Below are 16,022 nucleotides of genomic sequence, written 5' to 3' on the forward strand. Positions count from 1 at the left end.
GAGGGCGCTGAGGCATACTTACCTGCTTCCGGCGCTCCTGGCGCTCCCCCTGCCCATTCCATGGTCTCCGGGTGCCGCAGCTCTTCCCCTGTTCAGCAGTCACGTGGGACCGCTCATTAGAGAAATGAATATGGACTCCACTCACATAGGGGCGGAGCCGCCTATTCATTTCTCTAATCAGCGGTAACGGTGACCGCTGACAGAGGAAGAGGCTGCGGCACCGAAGACCAGCTGTCCGGGGGAAGGAGCGGGAGGCTGGGAGCAGGTAAGTATTACATATTCACCTGTCCGCGTTCCACACACCGGGCGCCGCTCCATCTTCCCGGCGTCTCTCCGCACTGACTGTGCAGGTCAGAGGGCGCAATGACGCATATAGTGTGCACGCCGCCCTCTGCCTGATCAGTCAGTGCAGAGAGACGCCGGGACGGGACGCTGAGGAGCTGCAAGCAAGAGAGGTGAGTATGTCTTTTATTATTTTTATTGCAGCAGCAGCAGCACAGCTTTCTATGGCACAGCTTTCTATGGCACATCTATAGGGCAATAATGAACGGTGCAGAGCACTATATGGCACAGCTATGGTGCAATTATGAACGGTGCAGAGCACTATATGGCACAGCTATGGGGCAATTATGAACGGTGCAGAGCACTATATGGCACAGCTATGGGGCAATAATGAACGGTGCAGAGCACTATATGGCACAGCTATGGGGCAATTATGAACGGTGCAGAGCACTATATGGCACAGCTATGGGGCAATTATGAACGGTGCAGAGCACTATATGGCACAGCTATGGGGCAATAATGAATGGTGCAGAGCACTATATGGCACAGCTATGGGGCAATAATGAACGGTGCAGAGCACTATATGGCAGAGCTATGGGGCAATAATGAACGGTGCAGAGCACTATATGGCACAGCTTTCTATGGTACAGCTATGGGGCAATAATGAATGGTGCAGAGCACTATATGGCACAGCTATGGGGCCATAATGAACGGTATGGAGCATCTATTTTTATTTTTGAAATTCACCGGTAGCTGCTGCATTTTCCACCCTAGGCTTATACTCGAGTCAATAAGTTTTCCCAGTTTTTTGTGGCAAAATAAGGGGGGTCGGCTTATACTTGGGTCGGCTTATACTCGAGCATATACGGTATGTGAAATTATGGAACTGTCAGTACGTAAAGTTCCTAAACTACAACTAAACTAAGCCTCTAGAACTACTACTACGCCGCCATTTAACAGTAACATTATGCTCTCCACTGCGCAGTGTCTGCAGAACAAGAGATCAAATAAACTATATCTTTATCAATTGGTTAAGTCACAGAGTGAGATGGGAGGTATTCCATCTATCCCAGGTTTTATTAAATTTGCCCGGGCAACCCCTATTCTGATAAAGTGTACGCTCATATGGGACAATCGTATTCACCAACTCGATCCAGGACCCAAGGGAGGGGGGTGAGTTTCCAATCCACCGCAACGCCAACATCTTCCGTGCTAGAAATAGCGTTTCTCGTAGAAAAATCCCAACATAATGTTCCCAAGCCTCCTCGTCCCACACTCCGAACAGACAAACCAGGGGTTCAAGAGGAACCAGGATTGACAGCAGAGAAGTCAATAACGACGTTACCTCCCTCCAATATTGAAAAATAATGGGGCACTGCCATATCATATGTATGAAATCGGCGTCTGGCGAATGGCAACGCAAGCATTACGATGTCGAATATCGACCCATCCGAAAAAGTCTCATTGGAGTCAAATATGACTGATGAATTATGTACAACTGGGTCATCTTATTATTATTTGATGGGGATACTTTAAGGGGGGAGTCTAGAATTTCTTCCCATTCTTTGTTTTGCATATCACGGATAAGTCCCTCCCACTTGCCTTTGACCGAATCTATAACGGAGTTCGTTCCCATTGATAACAGATATGTGTACAGAGATGAAATAAGACCCTGAGGTCCCTGTGATTTAAGAATACCTATCAGGGGCAAAGATGAAATGTTGCGGTTTGCGCCCACATTTCTAATATATGACTGAATGGCTGATCTGAGTTGCAGGTAACGAAAAAATTGAGATCTTGGAAAAGCATATCTAGCTTGCAGCTGTTCAAAAGACATAAAGACCCCCTGATCATATAAATCTCCCACCGAGAGAACCCCGTAGGAAACTCAAAAACCTGCAGATGGGTGATCCACCAACATCGGGAAATAACCATTATCCCATAAAGGCATTTCGGCAATAATATCCCCAAACCCAATAACTTTTTTAATTTGTCTCCAAGTAGATCGCGCCAATCGGAGCATGGGTAACAAGCGGGGAGCGTTTATTTTTTCTGATTCCAGAAGACCCAACGGACATTTAGCACCAGCAGAACAAACCAGGTGACTTTCAGAGTTAGGGAGACAGTTATGAGGCATCCCTTTACATATTGCCCTAGCCTTTCCCGCCAGATAGTATAAAAAAAAATCCGGTAATGCTGCTCCTCCCCCCTGCTTAGACCTCTGCAAAGTAGTCAATTTAAGTTTAGGCCTGCTCTTCCCCCATATGAATGAAGCAACTTGAGAGTTTAAGTTGGTGAAAAAGAATTTCGGTACAGTTACTGCGCTATGTTGAAGACAATAATTGAATTTAGGGAGCAATATAATTTTAATGAGGTTAATGCGGCCTGCTACAGATAATGGAAGCTTACTCCAAGATGTAAATTTCGATTTAGCCTAGTCCAGCAGAGGGAGAATATTGAGTTGTAAGTCCGACCTACTATGTTGGGACATATATATACCCAAATACTTAAAGTCAGATACTATGGGTAACGAGGAAAGAGTATTAAGATTAGATGCTGGAGACTGAGAGAGAGGTAATAGGGCAGATTTATCCCAGTTAATATATAGGCCTGAAAACCCACTAAATTTATCTATGGTAGCAATCATCCTCGGCAACGTCTCTTCTGTTTTATCCATGAATACTATCATGTCATCAGTGTACAAACCAATGGTATCGATGCGGTCTGCTATTCTGATACCATCAATACCAGGGGAAGATCGTAGACGTATAGCTAATGCCTCTATTGCTAAAGCAAATAGGGCTGGGGAAAGGGGGCACCCTTGACGGGTTCCCCTATAAAATGAAAATGGTTCAGAAATGGAACCGTTTACAATTATACGGGCCTTAGGTTTCATGTACAATACCTGCACCAATCTTCTGCTTCTTTTTGGGAAGTAGGCAGCATCTCTACAAGTACATACTTTATTTTTTTTGTATTTCATGTTTTTTTACTCACTTTGGAATCTCTTTCTATTTCAGCACACTTTCCTTTCTGTAGATAATTTGCACTTTGTTCTGCCCTCCGGTTCTTTAAGAGGAACATAAAGCCCTTCATGGCCTTTCAGGCAACGAAAGTCCGAGTTGCCATTGTCTAGTCTGTGGTTGTGGCAATCCCAGCTCATGCTGGAACTACTAGAGACTGCGTGGTCATCTCTAGTCTGTACAGGAATCGGCAGGGTCAGTTGCAGTTTATAGTGTGTTATCTATTTATCCCGAGTGAGTTGCTACACAATCATAACAATTTATCTAATGGAATATACAGCTCTGGCAAAAATTAAGAGACCACTGCACAGTTTTCTAAAAATCACCAACTCTACTTCTCTGACAGCCATTCCATTCCAGTGTCAGTTGAATTCCAACCAGAGTACACCTCATTCTACTTAATGTGCTTCTGAATAGGTGATCACCTGAACCAAATCTTATTTAATGAGGGAAAGTATAAAAAACACTGCTGTGATCTTCACAATCCTCTTGCAATAGGACAAGCTGGATGGCCAAACAAGTGCTAGGAATAGCCCAAAATTAATTTGAATGAAAAAAATAACTTTTATCCATGCCAAAGGAGTTGAAAATAAAAGTCTTGAGTGAGGAAAAGAAGGGCTCAATTCTGGCTTTACTAGCAGAGGGATATAATGAGCGTCATGTTGCTTCCATCCTTAATATTTTGATGATGGCAGTCCATTACAACAAGGTGAAGCAGCAAGGATTGGGGACAACAAAGCTACAGATCAGCAGAGGGCACAAGCGACTCTCCACTGACCGGGATGACCGTCATCTTATTCAAATGTCACTCAGCAACCGCAGGATGACATCAAGTGACCTACAAAAGGAATAGCAAATGGCAGCTGGGGTGAAGCGCACGGCAAGAACAGTTTGTAACAGGCTCCTAGAGGCAGGACTCAGGTCATGTAAAGCTAGAAAAAAGCCTTTCATCAATGAGAAGCAAAGGAGAGCCAGGCTGAAGTTTGCCAAAGACCATAAGGATTGGACCATCTTCTCTGATGAATAAACCTACAAATACACAGGAAGCATATGCCAAATAATTAAAAAAATACAAAAAGTCTTTATTAAATACTGAAAAACATGCGTAAATTAAAATAATTAATCAGTGGTTAATGCCAAATGGATCTGCAAGCGTAGTGCATAAACCCAAATGCACAGTGCTGTTCAGTGTCACAAGACCCCCAAAAAGGAAGAAGCTTTCGCGAAATGTGCATTGGGGCGCCACCTGCAGTCAGGTTATGTATATTCTATTCATGCAAAACTTTTATCTCCTCACCACTATTACCTAGTCACGGAATAGCACTATTCATTTGAGTTTATGCACTACGCTGGTTAAATCATGATAATGACATTATACATGTGCCTTCAGCATTAATTAGCATTGCCAACAGCACCATTACTACTATTAACCCCTTCACGACATGCCCCGTACTAGTACGGCGCATGTCGTGTCTCCCCCTTTGATGTGGGCTCTGGTGCTGAGCTCACATTAAAGTCGCGACATGTCAGCTGTTATGTACAGCTGACATGTGCGTGCAATAGCGGCAGGTCGAATCGCGATCCACCTGCCGCTATTAACCTGTTAAATGCCACTGTCAAACGCTGACAGCGGCATTTAACTAGCGCTTCCGGCCGCGCGGCCGGAAATGAGCGCATCACCGACCCCGTCACATGATCGAGGGTCAGCGATGCATCAGGATGGTAACCATAGAGGTCCTTGAGACCTCTATGGTTACTGATGCCGGCCTGCTGTGAGCGCCACCCTTTGGTCGGCGCTCATTGCAAGCCTGTAATTTAGCTACATAGCAGCGATCTGATGATCGCTGCTATGTAGCAGAGCCGATCGCGTTGTGCCAGCTTCTAGCCTCCCATGTTTTTAAAAATATGAAAAAAATAAAAAAATATAAAAGTTTAAATCACTCCCCTTTCTCCCCATCCAAAATAAAACAATAAAAAAAATCAAACCTACACATATTTGATATCTCCATGTTCAGAATCGCCCGATCTATCAATAAAAAAAAGCATTAACCTGATTGCTTAACAGTGTAGCCAGAATTACGTTTTTTTGGTCGCCGCGACATTGCATTAAAATGCAATAACGGACGATCAAAAGAACGTATCTGCACAAAACTGGTATCATTAAAAATGTCAGCTCGGCACACAAAAAAATAAGCCCTCACCTGACCCCAAATCATGAAAAATGGAGACGCTATGGGTATTGGAAAATGGCGCATTTTTTTTAGCAAAGTTTTGAATTTCTTTTCACCACTTAGATAAAAAATAACCTAGACATGTTTGGTGTCTATGAACTCGTAATGACCTGGAGAATCATAATATCAGGTTAATTTTAGCATTTAGTGAACCTAGCAAAAAAGCCAAACAAAAGACAAGTGTGGGATTGCACTTTTTTTGCAATTTCACCACACTTGGAATTTTTTTCCGATTTTCTAGTACAAGACATGGTAAAACCAATGCTTCCGTTCAAAAGTACAACTCGTCCGGCAAAAAATAAGCCCTCACATGGCCATATTGACTGAAAAATCTAAAAGTTATGGCTCTGGGAAGGAGGGGAGCGAAAAACTAAAACGCAAAAACTAAAAAGGGCCGCGGCATGAAGGGGTTATTATGAAAGGTGCATATTGTTTTTTTACATGAGTAGTGTTTCCCTGTGGTATTCTTTTAGGTCTTCTCTTGACTTTGATTTTCTACCTAGCATTCGAATCTAGTTATTTGACTATTTAATAGGTATACTACTAGACTTTAATAATACAGTATTTATTGAATATATTATCTTTCTTAAATTTGGAAGTTTCCAATACTATTTTTTACTTATACTGTTGAAGGGTCTATTAGTATAAGGATACATCACCAATTGGAAAATCTTTTGCTTATACGTCGAATTTTATAAGCACTAACTGAATATGAAAATTATTTCTCATAAATGAATTAATGTTGATTCCTTTTTGCTTTTATTAACCATGAGAGACTAATTTATCTAAAAGAAAAATAATCACTCATATATATACTTAGATATTAATTATCCTGTGCTTGCAGATCCATTTGGTGTTTACCCACTGATTAATTATTTTAATTTATGTATGTTTTTCAGTATTTAATAAAGAATTTTTGTATTTTCTCAAATTATTTGGCATATGCTTCCTGTGTATTTGTAGGTTTAATCTTTAATGTGGAAGTGCCGCTTATAGCTAGGTCAGCTCTTGTTTATTTTGCATCTTCTCTGATGAGTCAAATTTTTAGCTTTGCCCAACTCCTGGTCTTCTAATGCTTAGATGGAGACCTGGAGAGGCGTACAATCCACAGTATCTTGCACCCACTGTGAAATTTGGTGGAGGATCAGTGATGATCTGGGGATCCTTCAGCAAGGCTGGAATTGGGTAGGTTAATCTTTGCGAAGGACGTATGAACCAAGCCGCATACAAAGTTATCCTTGAAAAACAGTTGCTTCCTTCTGCTCAGGCAATGTTCCCCAACTCTGAGGACTGTTTTTACCAGCAGGACAATGAGCCATGCCACATAGCTAGGTCAATCAATGGGTGGATGAAGGACCACCACATCAAATCCTTGTCATGGCCAGCCCAATCTCCAGACCTGAACCCCATTGAAAACCTCTGGAATGTAATCAAGAGGAAGATGGATAGTCACAAGCCATCAAACAAAGAAGAACTGCTTACATTTTTGTGCCAGGAGTGGCATAAGGTCACCCAAAAGCAGCGTGAAAGACCGGTGGAAAGCATGCCAAGACGCATGAAAGCTGTGATTAAAAATTATGGCTATTCCACCAAATATTGATTTCTATTTTAACTCTTCCTGAGTTAAAACATGAGTATTGTTGTTTCTACATGAATAAGAACTTATTTTCTTTGCATTATTTGAGGTCTGAAAGCATTGTTTCTTTTTTATTATTTTATCGATTTCTCATTTGCTGCAAATAGATACAACATTTTTACCATTTATATTTCGGAGACTTGTCAGTAGTTTATAGAATAAAACAACAATGTACATTTTACTCAAAAAATATACCTATAAAGAGAAAAATCAGAGAAACTTAAAATTTTGCAGTGGTCTCTTAATTTTTGCCAGAGCTGTATTAAAAAGTTGCATATTTTCATGTGTATTAATGATTTGTTATATAAAATTTAAAATGACGACTACTGTTTTTTGGAAGGGGGAACGAGCAAATGGATTTTATGTTTACAGTGTCTCAGGTCCAAGTTCATGCTGATCAGTAACTTATTATATGTACTAGCTATTGAACCCGTTCTACGCCCGGGTGGCGAGCATTTATATTGGTATATGGCCTCCATCCTGGTATGTGCTGCTCTCATCTTGCTCTCCCATCCTGTCATGTGCTGCTCCATCCTGCGCCCCCATCCTGTCATGTGCTGCTCCATCCTGCATCCCCATCCTGTCATGTGCTGCTCCATCCTGCATCCCCATCCTGTCATGTGCTCCCATCCTGCGCCCCCATCCTGTCATGTGCTGCTCCATCCTGCATCCCCATCCTGTCATGTGCTCCCATCATGCGCCCCCATCCTGTCATATGCTGCTCCATCCTACACCCCCATCCTGTCATGTGTGTGCCCCCATCCTGTCATGTGCTGCTCCCATCCTGCGCCCCATCCTGTCATGTGCTCCCATCCTGCACCCCCATCCTGTCATGTGCTGCTCCCATCGTGCGCAGTCATTCTGTCATGTGCTGCTCGCATCCTGTGCCCCCATTCTGTCATGTGCTGCTCCCATCCTGTGCCCACATTCTGTTGTAATGTGCTGCACCCATTCTGCCTGTTCCTGTTTCCATTCTGCCATATATTGCTCCCATCTTTCTCTCTCCAGCTCTACTGCCCGAGTGCGGCTGTGCTGAGTGCGGGCGGCTGTGCTGAGTGCGGGCGGCTGTGCTGAGTGCGGGCGGCTGTGCTGAGTGTGGGCGGCTGTGCTGAGTGCGGGTGGCTGTGCGTGGCGGTGGTGAGTGCGGGCGGCTGTGCGTGGCGGTGGTGAGTGCGGGCGGCTGTGCGTGGCGGTGGTGAGTGCGGGCGGCTGTGCGTGGTGGTGGTGAGTGCTGGCGGCTGTGCGTGGCGGGGCTGAGTGCGGGCGGCTGTGCGTGGCGGTGCTGAGTGCGGGCGGCGGTGCTGAGTGCGGGCGGCTGTGCTGAGTGCGGGTGGCTGTGCTGAGTGCGGGCGGCTGTGCTGAGTGTGGGCGCCTGTGCTCAGTGCAGGCACCTGTGCTCAGTGTGGGCGGCTGTGCGTGGCTGTGGTGAGTGCGGGCGGCTGTGCGTGGCGGTGGTGAGTGCGGGCGGCTGTTCGTGGCGGTGGTGAGTGCGGGCGGCTGTGCGTGGCTGTGGTGAGTGCGGGCGGCTGTGCGTGGCTGTGCTGAGTGCGGGCAGCTGTGCTGAGTGTGGGCGGCTGTGCTGAGTGCGGGCGGCTGTGCTGAGTGCGGGCAGCTGTGCTGAGTGCAGGCGGCTGTGCTGAGTGCGGGCGGCTGTGCGTGGCTGTGGTGAGTGCGGGCGGCTGTGCGTGGCGGTGGTGAGTGCGGGCGGCTGTGCGTGGCGGTGGTGAGTGCGGGTGGCTGTGCATGGCGGTGGTGAGTGCGGGCGGCTGTGCATGGCGGTGGTGATTGCGGGCGGCTGTGCGTGGCGGTGGTGAGTGCGGGCGGCTGTGCGTGGTGGTGGTGAGTGCGGGCGGCTGTGCGTGGCGGTGGTGAGTGCGGGCGGCTGTGCGTGATGGTGGTGAGTGCGGGCGGCTGTGCGTGGTGGTGTTGAGAGTGCGGGCGGCTGTGCTGGGGGCCTGAGCAGGCGGGGACACCGGTGCGCTGTGGGGGGTCAGGTGCCACAGTCGCCGCTAGCTCAGGCCCCCGGCACTTGCTATATTTACCTGTCCCCCATTCCACCGCTCCGTTTTCCAGGTCCTCTGGCTGTGACTGTTCAGTCAGAGGGCGGCGCGCATTAAGCGCGTCATCGCGCCCTCTGAACTAAACGTCACAGGCGTCCACGCTTTCCGGCGCCATTTTCTTGAAGACACGCAGTGTGTTTTCAAGAAAATGGCGCCGGAAAGCGCAGACTGCGGAGGCGCCGATTCCGGGAGCAGGGGGACATTCATGGCCTGGAATCGCGTCGGTGGAACGGGACAGGTAAGTATTGCATACTCACCCTCCTGGCTCGTCCCTGCTTCTCCGTTGGAGATCGCGGTGTGCGTTCAGCGCTTACGCATACCGCGATCTCCTGGGAGCGTCACTCTGTGGGGTCCAGACTGCGCTGGCGCTTGCGCTTGCGCAGTCTATAAAGGCTTCGGACAGAGTGACGCTCCCAGCGTTATATTATAGATATTATAAATGAGCTATATTGAGTTTAACTTCGTCACATTTTATTATTGGTAACTAAATTATAAGTCTTGACATTGGTATTGTCGATACCCAGGAACTAGGGCCCTCCCATGGGTCTCTGACCCTCTCCCCAACCCAAAATAACGACATGACTCCCAAATTGGATATAATTGGCCACAGCGGCCTTTATTATAAACAAACAAACATATAACAGTAAATAAGCTGGGAAGGGGTCCTTGAAGCTAAAAATCTGGTGTTAACCATAGTATAAAATAGTGGACAGAAAACCAACCATAGTTTACACTCAGCCGTTACCCCACAGGCTCGAGAGCACCAAAAAATACCCTGAAGGGTTAACATTGTCCACTTCCAACTTAGGAATCTGGCCCACCGTTGCCAAGATTCCCCCAAATCACCAGACCCAAAACCAAAACTTATACCAACTGAAGAATCTATATCCCGACGGATCCCCCAGGCCAATTTAGCAGCAACTCTAAGGACCCCTCCCACCGCCTACGGCCACTATGACCCAAAGCATTGAATAAACCCAGCTTTAGAAGCACAACAGAAAAAAGAGGGCGGGTGGGCGGGACTGCTCAAGCGCTTCCTGAGCGGGAAGTGACAAGCTCCACCCCCCAAAACTACTATAACCCCTTTCCTTCAAGAAATTCTCTCCCCCTAGATGAATTAACCCCCGCCTCACCTATTCCTGCTCCAAACCCCCTGTCATGATGGCTTCCTCATACGCCGCCCGTGGGAGGGGGTGGGGCGGCTCGCTCCAGCCTGCTCTTTATTTCAGTTACATTTTTTACATAGAGCTAAAGATATAACTTGGGAAATATGTGGCGGATTATGGCGCATGCTGCAATAGAATCACACAGCGCAGTACTAACACTAGTCCCAGTAAATTAAAATCTGAGTTTAAAGCATTAAATAGTTTCCTGCAATTGATTGTTTCCATAAAAAACTGTTTTATTCTCTTTGCTAAAAGAATAATGAGCCTTGGCCTGTACAATCTTGGTATTGTCATGTATGTGTTTGACATTTCTGAATCTGAGATAAGCTCAGATCCAAAACAGATGTCCTAAACTGAATTTTCTGCAGGCAAGATGCCCATGGATTGCTATAAAGATGTCATCAGATTCCAAATAAGACAATAAAGAGAGGAATGCGGGAATAACAACACTTTTTATATATCATCTATTTTCTGTAATTATGTCTGTCATATTATGTTCCTTGCTGCCAGTGCCTCCAAATGAAACCCAAACTTTGTCAAAAAGTAATCCCTGGAAAGTGCTGGTTTTCCATGGAAACTTTACTTTAAAGTGAAGTAGATCAGGAATGTCATTTTGGTTTATGGGGTGCAGATGTGGCCCTATTTCTTGAGTTTCAATGTCACTTTAGAGTTATTCACAATCCGTGATCCGTATCATAATCATGTTGTTACATTAAAGGGAGTCTCCCAGTAGTTTTCACCTTCTCAAACTGCTACCATTGCTACATAGGTGAGAAGAAAAATCGACATAGCACAGAGAATTGGGTTTTAATTATTCCATTTGGTAATGAGATGTCAAGTATTCACTGGGAATGTAGTATTTAACAAATAATGTTCAAGCATCTCCAGAGCCCAAGTGACATGGTTTTGTAAGAGAACAGAGAATATTTGGATATATATACCGGTATATATATTTTATTATCATTATAATAATAATAATTATTTTGTTGAATCTAAGATGACACATTGCTACTCACATTGTAGCTCTCCATACAAATGTGGAGTTGACACAGATAACATATTCCCTTTGTTTGACTCTACCAGCTAAAAGTTTTAAAGCCATTATTCTACATTGTCACGTTTTGTTGCCATAAATACTGAAAGACATTTACACTCTCATTTTTTCTCTTTTTTAGGAGCTGGTTGTTATGGGAGCTCCAGGATCGTATTACTGGACAGGCACAGTTAAAGTATTGAACCTTACTGACAACACATACTTCAAGCTGAGTAATGAAGCTGTCATTGCCAAAGGTTACACCACATATTTAGGCAAGTGTCTTCTTCTCTGTTGAAGTGGATCTGTCAACCCCTAATGAACAGTATTGGTGGCTTGCCTGGGTGTCTCTATAAGCTAGGCAGTAATTTAAATGCTATTTTTTTTATTCTTTATCACTGTTACAAGATAAATTAACTCTTTTAGTATTTATCTATGATACAGTAGAAAAGAACTGCTGAGTAATGCAATTGTGCATATTAAAATGACTCAATGAAGCTGGAAGCAATTATGAAAAACACAAATGCTGTTTTAGAAGTATCACACTAAGTCTGGATATCTGCTCAAATGACCAACAAGAGGTTAAACTGTATGCCTAAAATTTGTTAGGAGACCTAAAAGAATGTGTAGATTATGATTCACTTTCTTTAACACACACCAGAATAAGCTATCATGTGTGTGTACATGAAGAAGAACGCTCTATCTGGCCATCGTATGACTTGTATTCGCAGGCTCTATTTCTTAATTTGCAATTGATTTTAAGCTGGTGGTAGGAAAATAGCTGCTATATTCTCTGTTATACACAGAAAGACACACAGGATGGGATTCCTACTCTTCTTTTTAGGACACATAGGCAGCTGCAGACATTGTACATCAATACTAAACTGTGTGGATGTGAATCCAGCTTTGGGGTGAGGTAAAAGATTTGTTAGAAAACTTAGCATTATCTTCCTATGTCTCTCTCTACCTGTTTCCTTACTATGCTCTTCACATATTTTGCTTCCCCCGCTCCACTCCATAGAGTATAATAGCCAGTTTAATTAACTAATAAAGAAGGTCCTAGCACAGATCCCTGCGGAACCCAACTGCTGTCTATATCCCATTTAGAGAATGGTCCATTTGCAATGACTTTGTTTCCTTTCTTTCAGCCAATTTCATACCCATCTGATTATAGTTCCCCTCGCCCATGCTTTTGTAGCTTCAGTATAAGGCTGTTATGTGGTACAGCATAAAATGCCTTTGCAAAGTCGATATAAATCCCATCAGCTGCATTACCAACATCCAGAGTTGCACTTACCTCCTCATAGAAACCCAACATGTTAGTTAGACATGACTTTTCCTTCATCACTTCATACTAGTTGTCAATTATTATCCTCTGCAATATATCTCTGCAGGTCATCTCTTATAATACCTTCAAAAATTTTGCACACTACTGATGTCAGGCTTATTGGACGGTAGTTGCCTGGATCCACCTTTTTATCTTTCTTAAATATCAGTATGATATCAGCCATCCTCCAATCCTTTAGCACCACCCCTGTTATAAGAGAGTCTAAGAATATAAGATACAGCAGTCTGTCCATTTCTGAGCTCAATTCCCTCAGCAACCGTGGATGAATGCCACCTGGATCGGGGGATCTGTCAATATTTAAATTGCGCAGATGCAGGCGTGCTTCTTTTTGTGTTTAACTAGGTATATCAGGTGGTGAACTTTGATGTTTGCCTTGTTTAATGATCCCTGGAACATTCATTCATTGGTGAACATGGATGAAAAGTGCCTGTTTAATATCTCAGCCTTTTCTTTGTCCTCTATAATTATTTTTTCTTATCGTCTTTTAAGGGTCCAATACCATCCGTTTTTTTTTTCGTTTTGGCATTGATGTATTTATACAAATTTGGGTGATTTATTTTAATATCGCTGGCGATTTGTTTCTCTATAGGTAACTTTGCTAGCTTGATTTCTTTTTTACATTTCATATTGAGATCTTTATACTCCTGAAATGCTATTTCTGTATTCTTGGCCTTCAAGATTCTGAATGGCATTTGTTTTTATCTTATTAACCCCTTTCTGACCTCGGACGGGATAGTACGTCCGAGGTCAGATCCCCTGCTTTGATTGCGGGCTCCGGCGGTGAGCCTGCATCAAAGCCGGGACATGTTAGCTGTTTGTACAGCTCACATGTGCCCACAATAGCGATTCGCCAACCTCTATTAACTAGTTAAATGCCACTGTCAAACACTGATAGCAGCATTTAACTATTGCTTCCGGCCATCCAGACGGAAATGCGCGCATCGCTGACCTCCATCACGTGATCGGGGGTTAGGGATGCATCAGCATGACAACCAGAGGTCTATTGAATACCGGATTGCTATATCAATACCGGATTGCTATGAGCGCCACCCTGTGGTCGGCGCTCATAGCAATGCAACAATTCTACTACATAGGAGCGATCTGAGCTTCACTCCTATGTAGCAGTGGCGATCGAGTTGTGCCGGCTTCTAGCCTCCCATGGAGGCTATTGAAGCATGGCAAAAGTAAAAAAAAAAATATTTAAAAAAATTAAAAAAATATAAAAATTTAAATCACCCCCCTTTCGCCCCATTCAAAATAAAACAATAAAAAAATCAAACATACACATATTTGGTATCGTCGAGTTCAGAATTGCCCGACCTATCAATAAAAAAAGGATTAAACTGATTGCTAAATGGCGTAGAGAGAAAAAAATTTGAAACCCCAGTATTACTTTTTTTTAATCCCCACGACATTGCATTAAAATGCAATAACAGGCGATCAAAAGAACGTATCTGCACCAAAATGGTATAAATAAAAACGTCAGCTTGGCTCCCAAAAAATAAGCCCTCACCTGACCCCAGATCACGAAAAATGGAGATGCTACGGGTATCGGAAAATGGCACAATTTTATTTTTTTTTAGCAAGGTTTGAAAATTTTTTTTCACCACTTAGATAAAAAATAACCTAGACATGTTTGGTGTCTATGAACTCGTAATGACCTGGAGAATCAAAATGGCAGGTCAGTTTTGGCATTTTAGCAGTTAGTGAACCTAGCAAAAAAGCCAAACAAAAAACAAGTGTGGGATTGCACTTTTTTTGCAATTTCACCGCACTTGGATTTTTTTCCCCATTTTCTAGTACATGACATGCTAAAACCAATAATGTCGCTCAAAAGTACAGCTTGTCCCGCAAAAAATAAGCCTTCACATGGCCATATTGATGGAAAAATAAAAAAATTATGGCTCTGGGAAGGAGGGGAGTGAAAAACAAAAACGCAAATACCCCGGGTCATGAAGGGGTTAAACTTTGCACTGTCATATTTATCCATGAAGGTTCCTTTTTTATTAATGGACATTTTATTGCCAGAGGGTATAAGTTTTCCATGGGATTCCAGTAGTATATCCTTAAACATGCCGCATTTCTGTTCAGTATCCCCAGTTACCATGACATGGTCTCAGTCTACATAATTAAGCTCCTCCCTTAATTTTTTGAAATCAGCTTTTCTAAAGTTACAGGTTTTTGCATTTACCCTTTTGAATGTTTGATTGAAAGTTACATTGAAACTTTCTATATTATGGTCACTGCATCCTAAATGCTTCCTGACCTGTGGATCTGAAATTGTATCTGGTTTATTTGAGAGAACCAGATCCAGCAGATTTTCTCCCCTGGTTGGTTCATCTTCCAACTGAGAGAAGTATTTGTCCTGAACTGTGGATAAGAAATTGCAGCTTTTAGCACAACGAGAAGATTCTACAGGTGCTTCTCACAAAATTAGTATACCATCAAAAAGTTAATTTATTTCAGTTCTTCAATACAAAAAGTGAAACTCATATATTATATAGAGTCATTACAAACAGAGTGATCTATTTCAAGTGTTTGTTTCTGTTAATGTTGATTACAGCCAATGAAAACCTAAAAGTCATTATCTCAGTAAATTAGAATACTTTATAACACAAGCTTGAAAAATGATTTTAAAATCCGAAATGTTGGCCTACTAAAATGTGTGTTCAGTAAATGCACTCAATACTTGGTTGGGTCTCCTTTTGCATCAATTACTGCATCAATGTGGAGTGGCATGGAGGCGATCAGCCTGTGGCACTGCTGAGGTGTTATGGAAGCCCACGTTGCTTTGATAGCAGCCTTCAGCTCATCTGCATTGTTGGGTCTTGTGTCTCTCACATTCCTCTTGACAATAACCCTAGTGTGATCTCCACTTAGCACTCTGTAGAGTATAATGGGCCCAACATAGTCCTCCATACAGTATAATGGGCCCCACATAATCCTCCATACAGTATAATAGGCTGCATATAGTCCTCCATGCAGTATAATAGCTCCACATAATCCGCCATACAGAAGAATAGGCCCCACATAGTCCTCTATACAGAATAATGTGCCCCACAAAATCCTTCATACAGCATAATGGGGGGTGATGCCAGCATCATGGGCCAAATATAATCATCTGTGGGCCAGAGTTTGACATCTGTGGTCTATAGGATATTTTATGGTTAGATGTCTGTCTTTGTAGCATGTCAATTTGGAAATACAAGGATAATTAGTCTACATTTTCCAGTGATGTTTTCT

At 43.5% G+C, this 16,022-nt stretch overlaps 1 protein-coding gene across 1 annotated transcript in view; it reads left to right on the forward strand.

The window, feature by feature from the left end:
• The window catches only part of ITGA9 (integrin subunit alpha 9), an 823,989-nt gene that overhangs the window by 170,221 nt on the left and 637,746 nt on the right, over positions 1–16,022 (forward strand). Inside the window, exon 6 of the mRNA XM_077269347.1 lies at positions 11,574–11,706. Within this exon, the coding sequence (XP_077125462.1) occupies positions 11,574–11,706 (133 nt within the window). The remainder of the gene's footprint in view (positions 1–11,573; positions 11,707–16,022) is intronic.

Source organism: Ranitomeya variabilis, chromosome 6 (genome assembly GCF_051348905.1).
Source record: "Ranitomeya variabilis isolate aRanVar5 chromosome 6, aRanVar5.hap1, whole genome shotgun sequence".
NCBI classification, from domain to species: Eukaryota; Metazoa; Chordata; class Amphibia; order Anura; family Dendrobatidae; genus Ranitomeya; species Ranitomeya variabilis.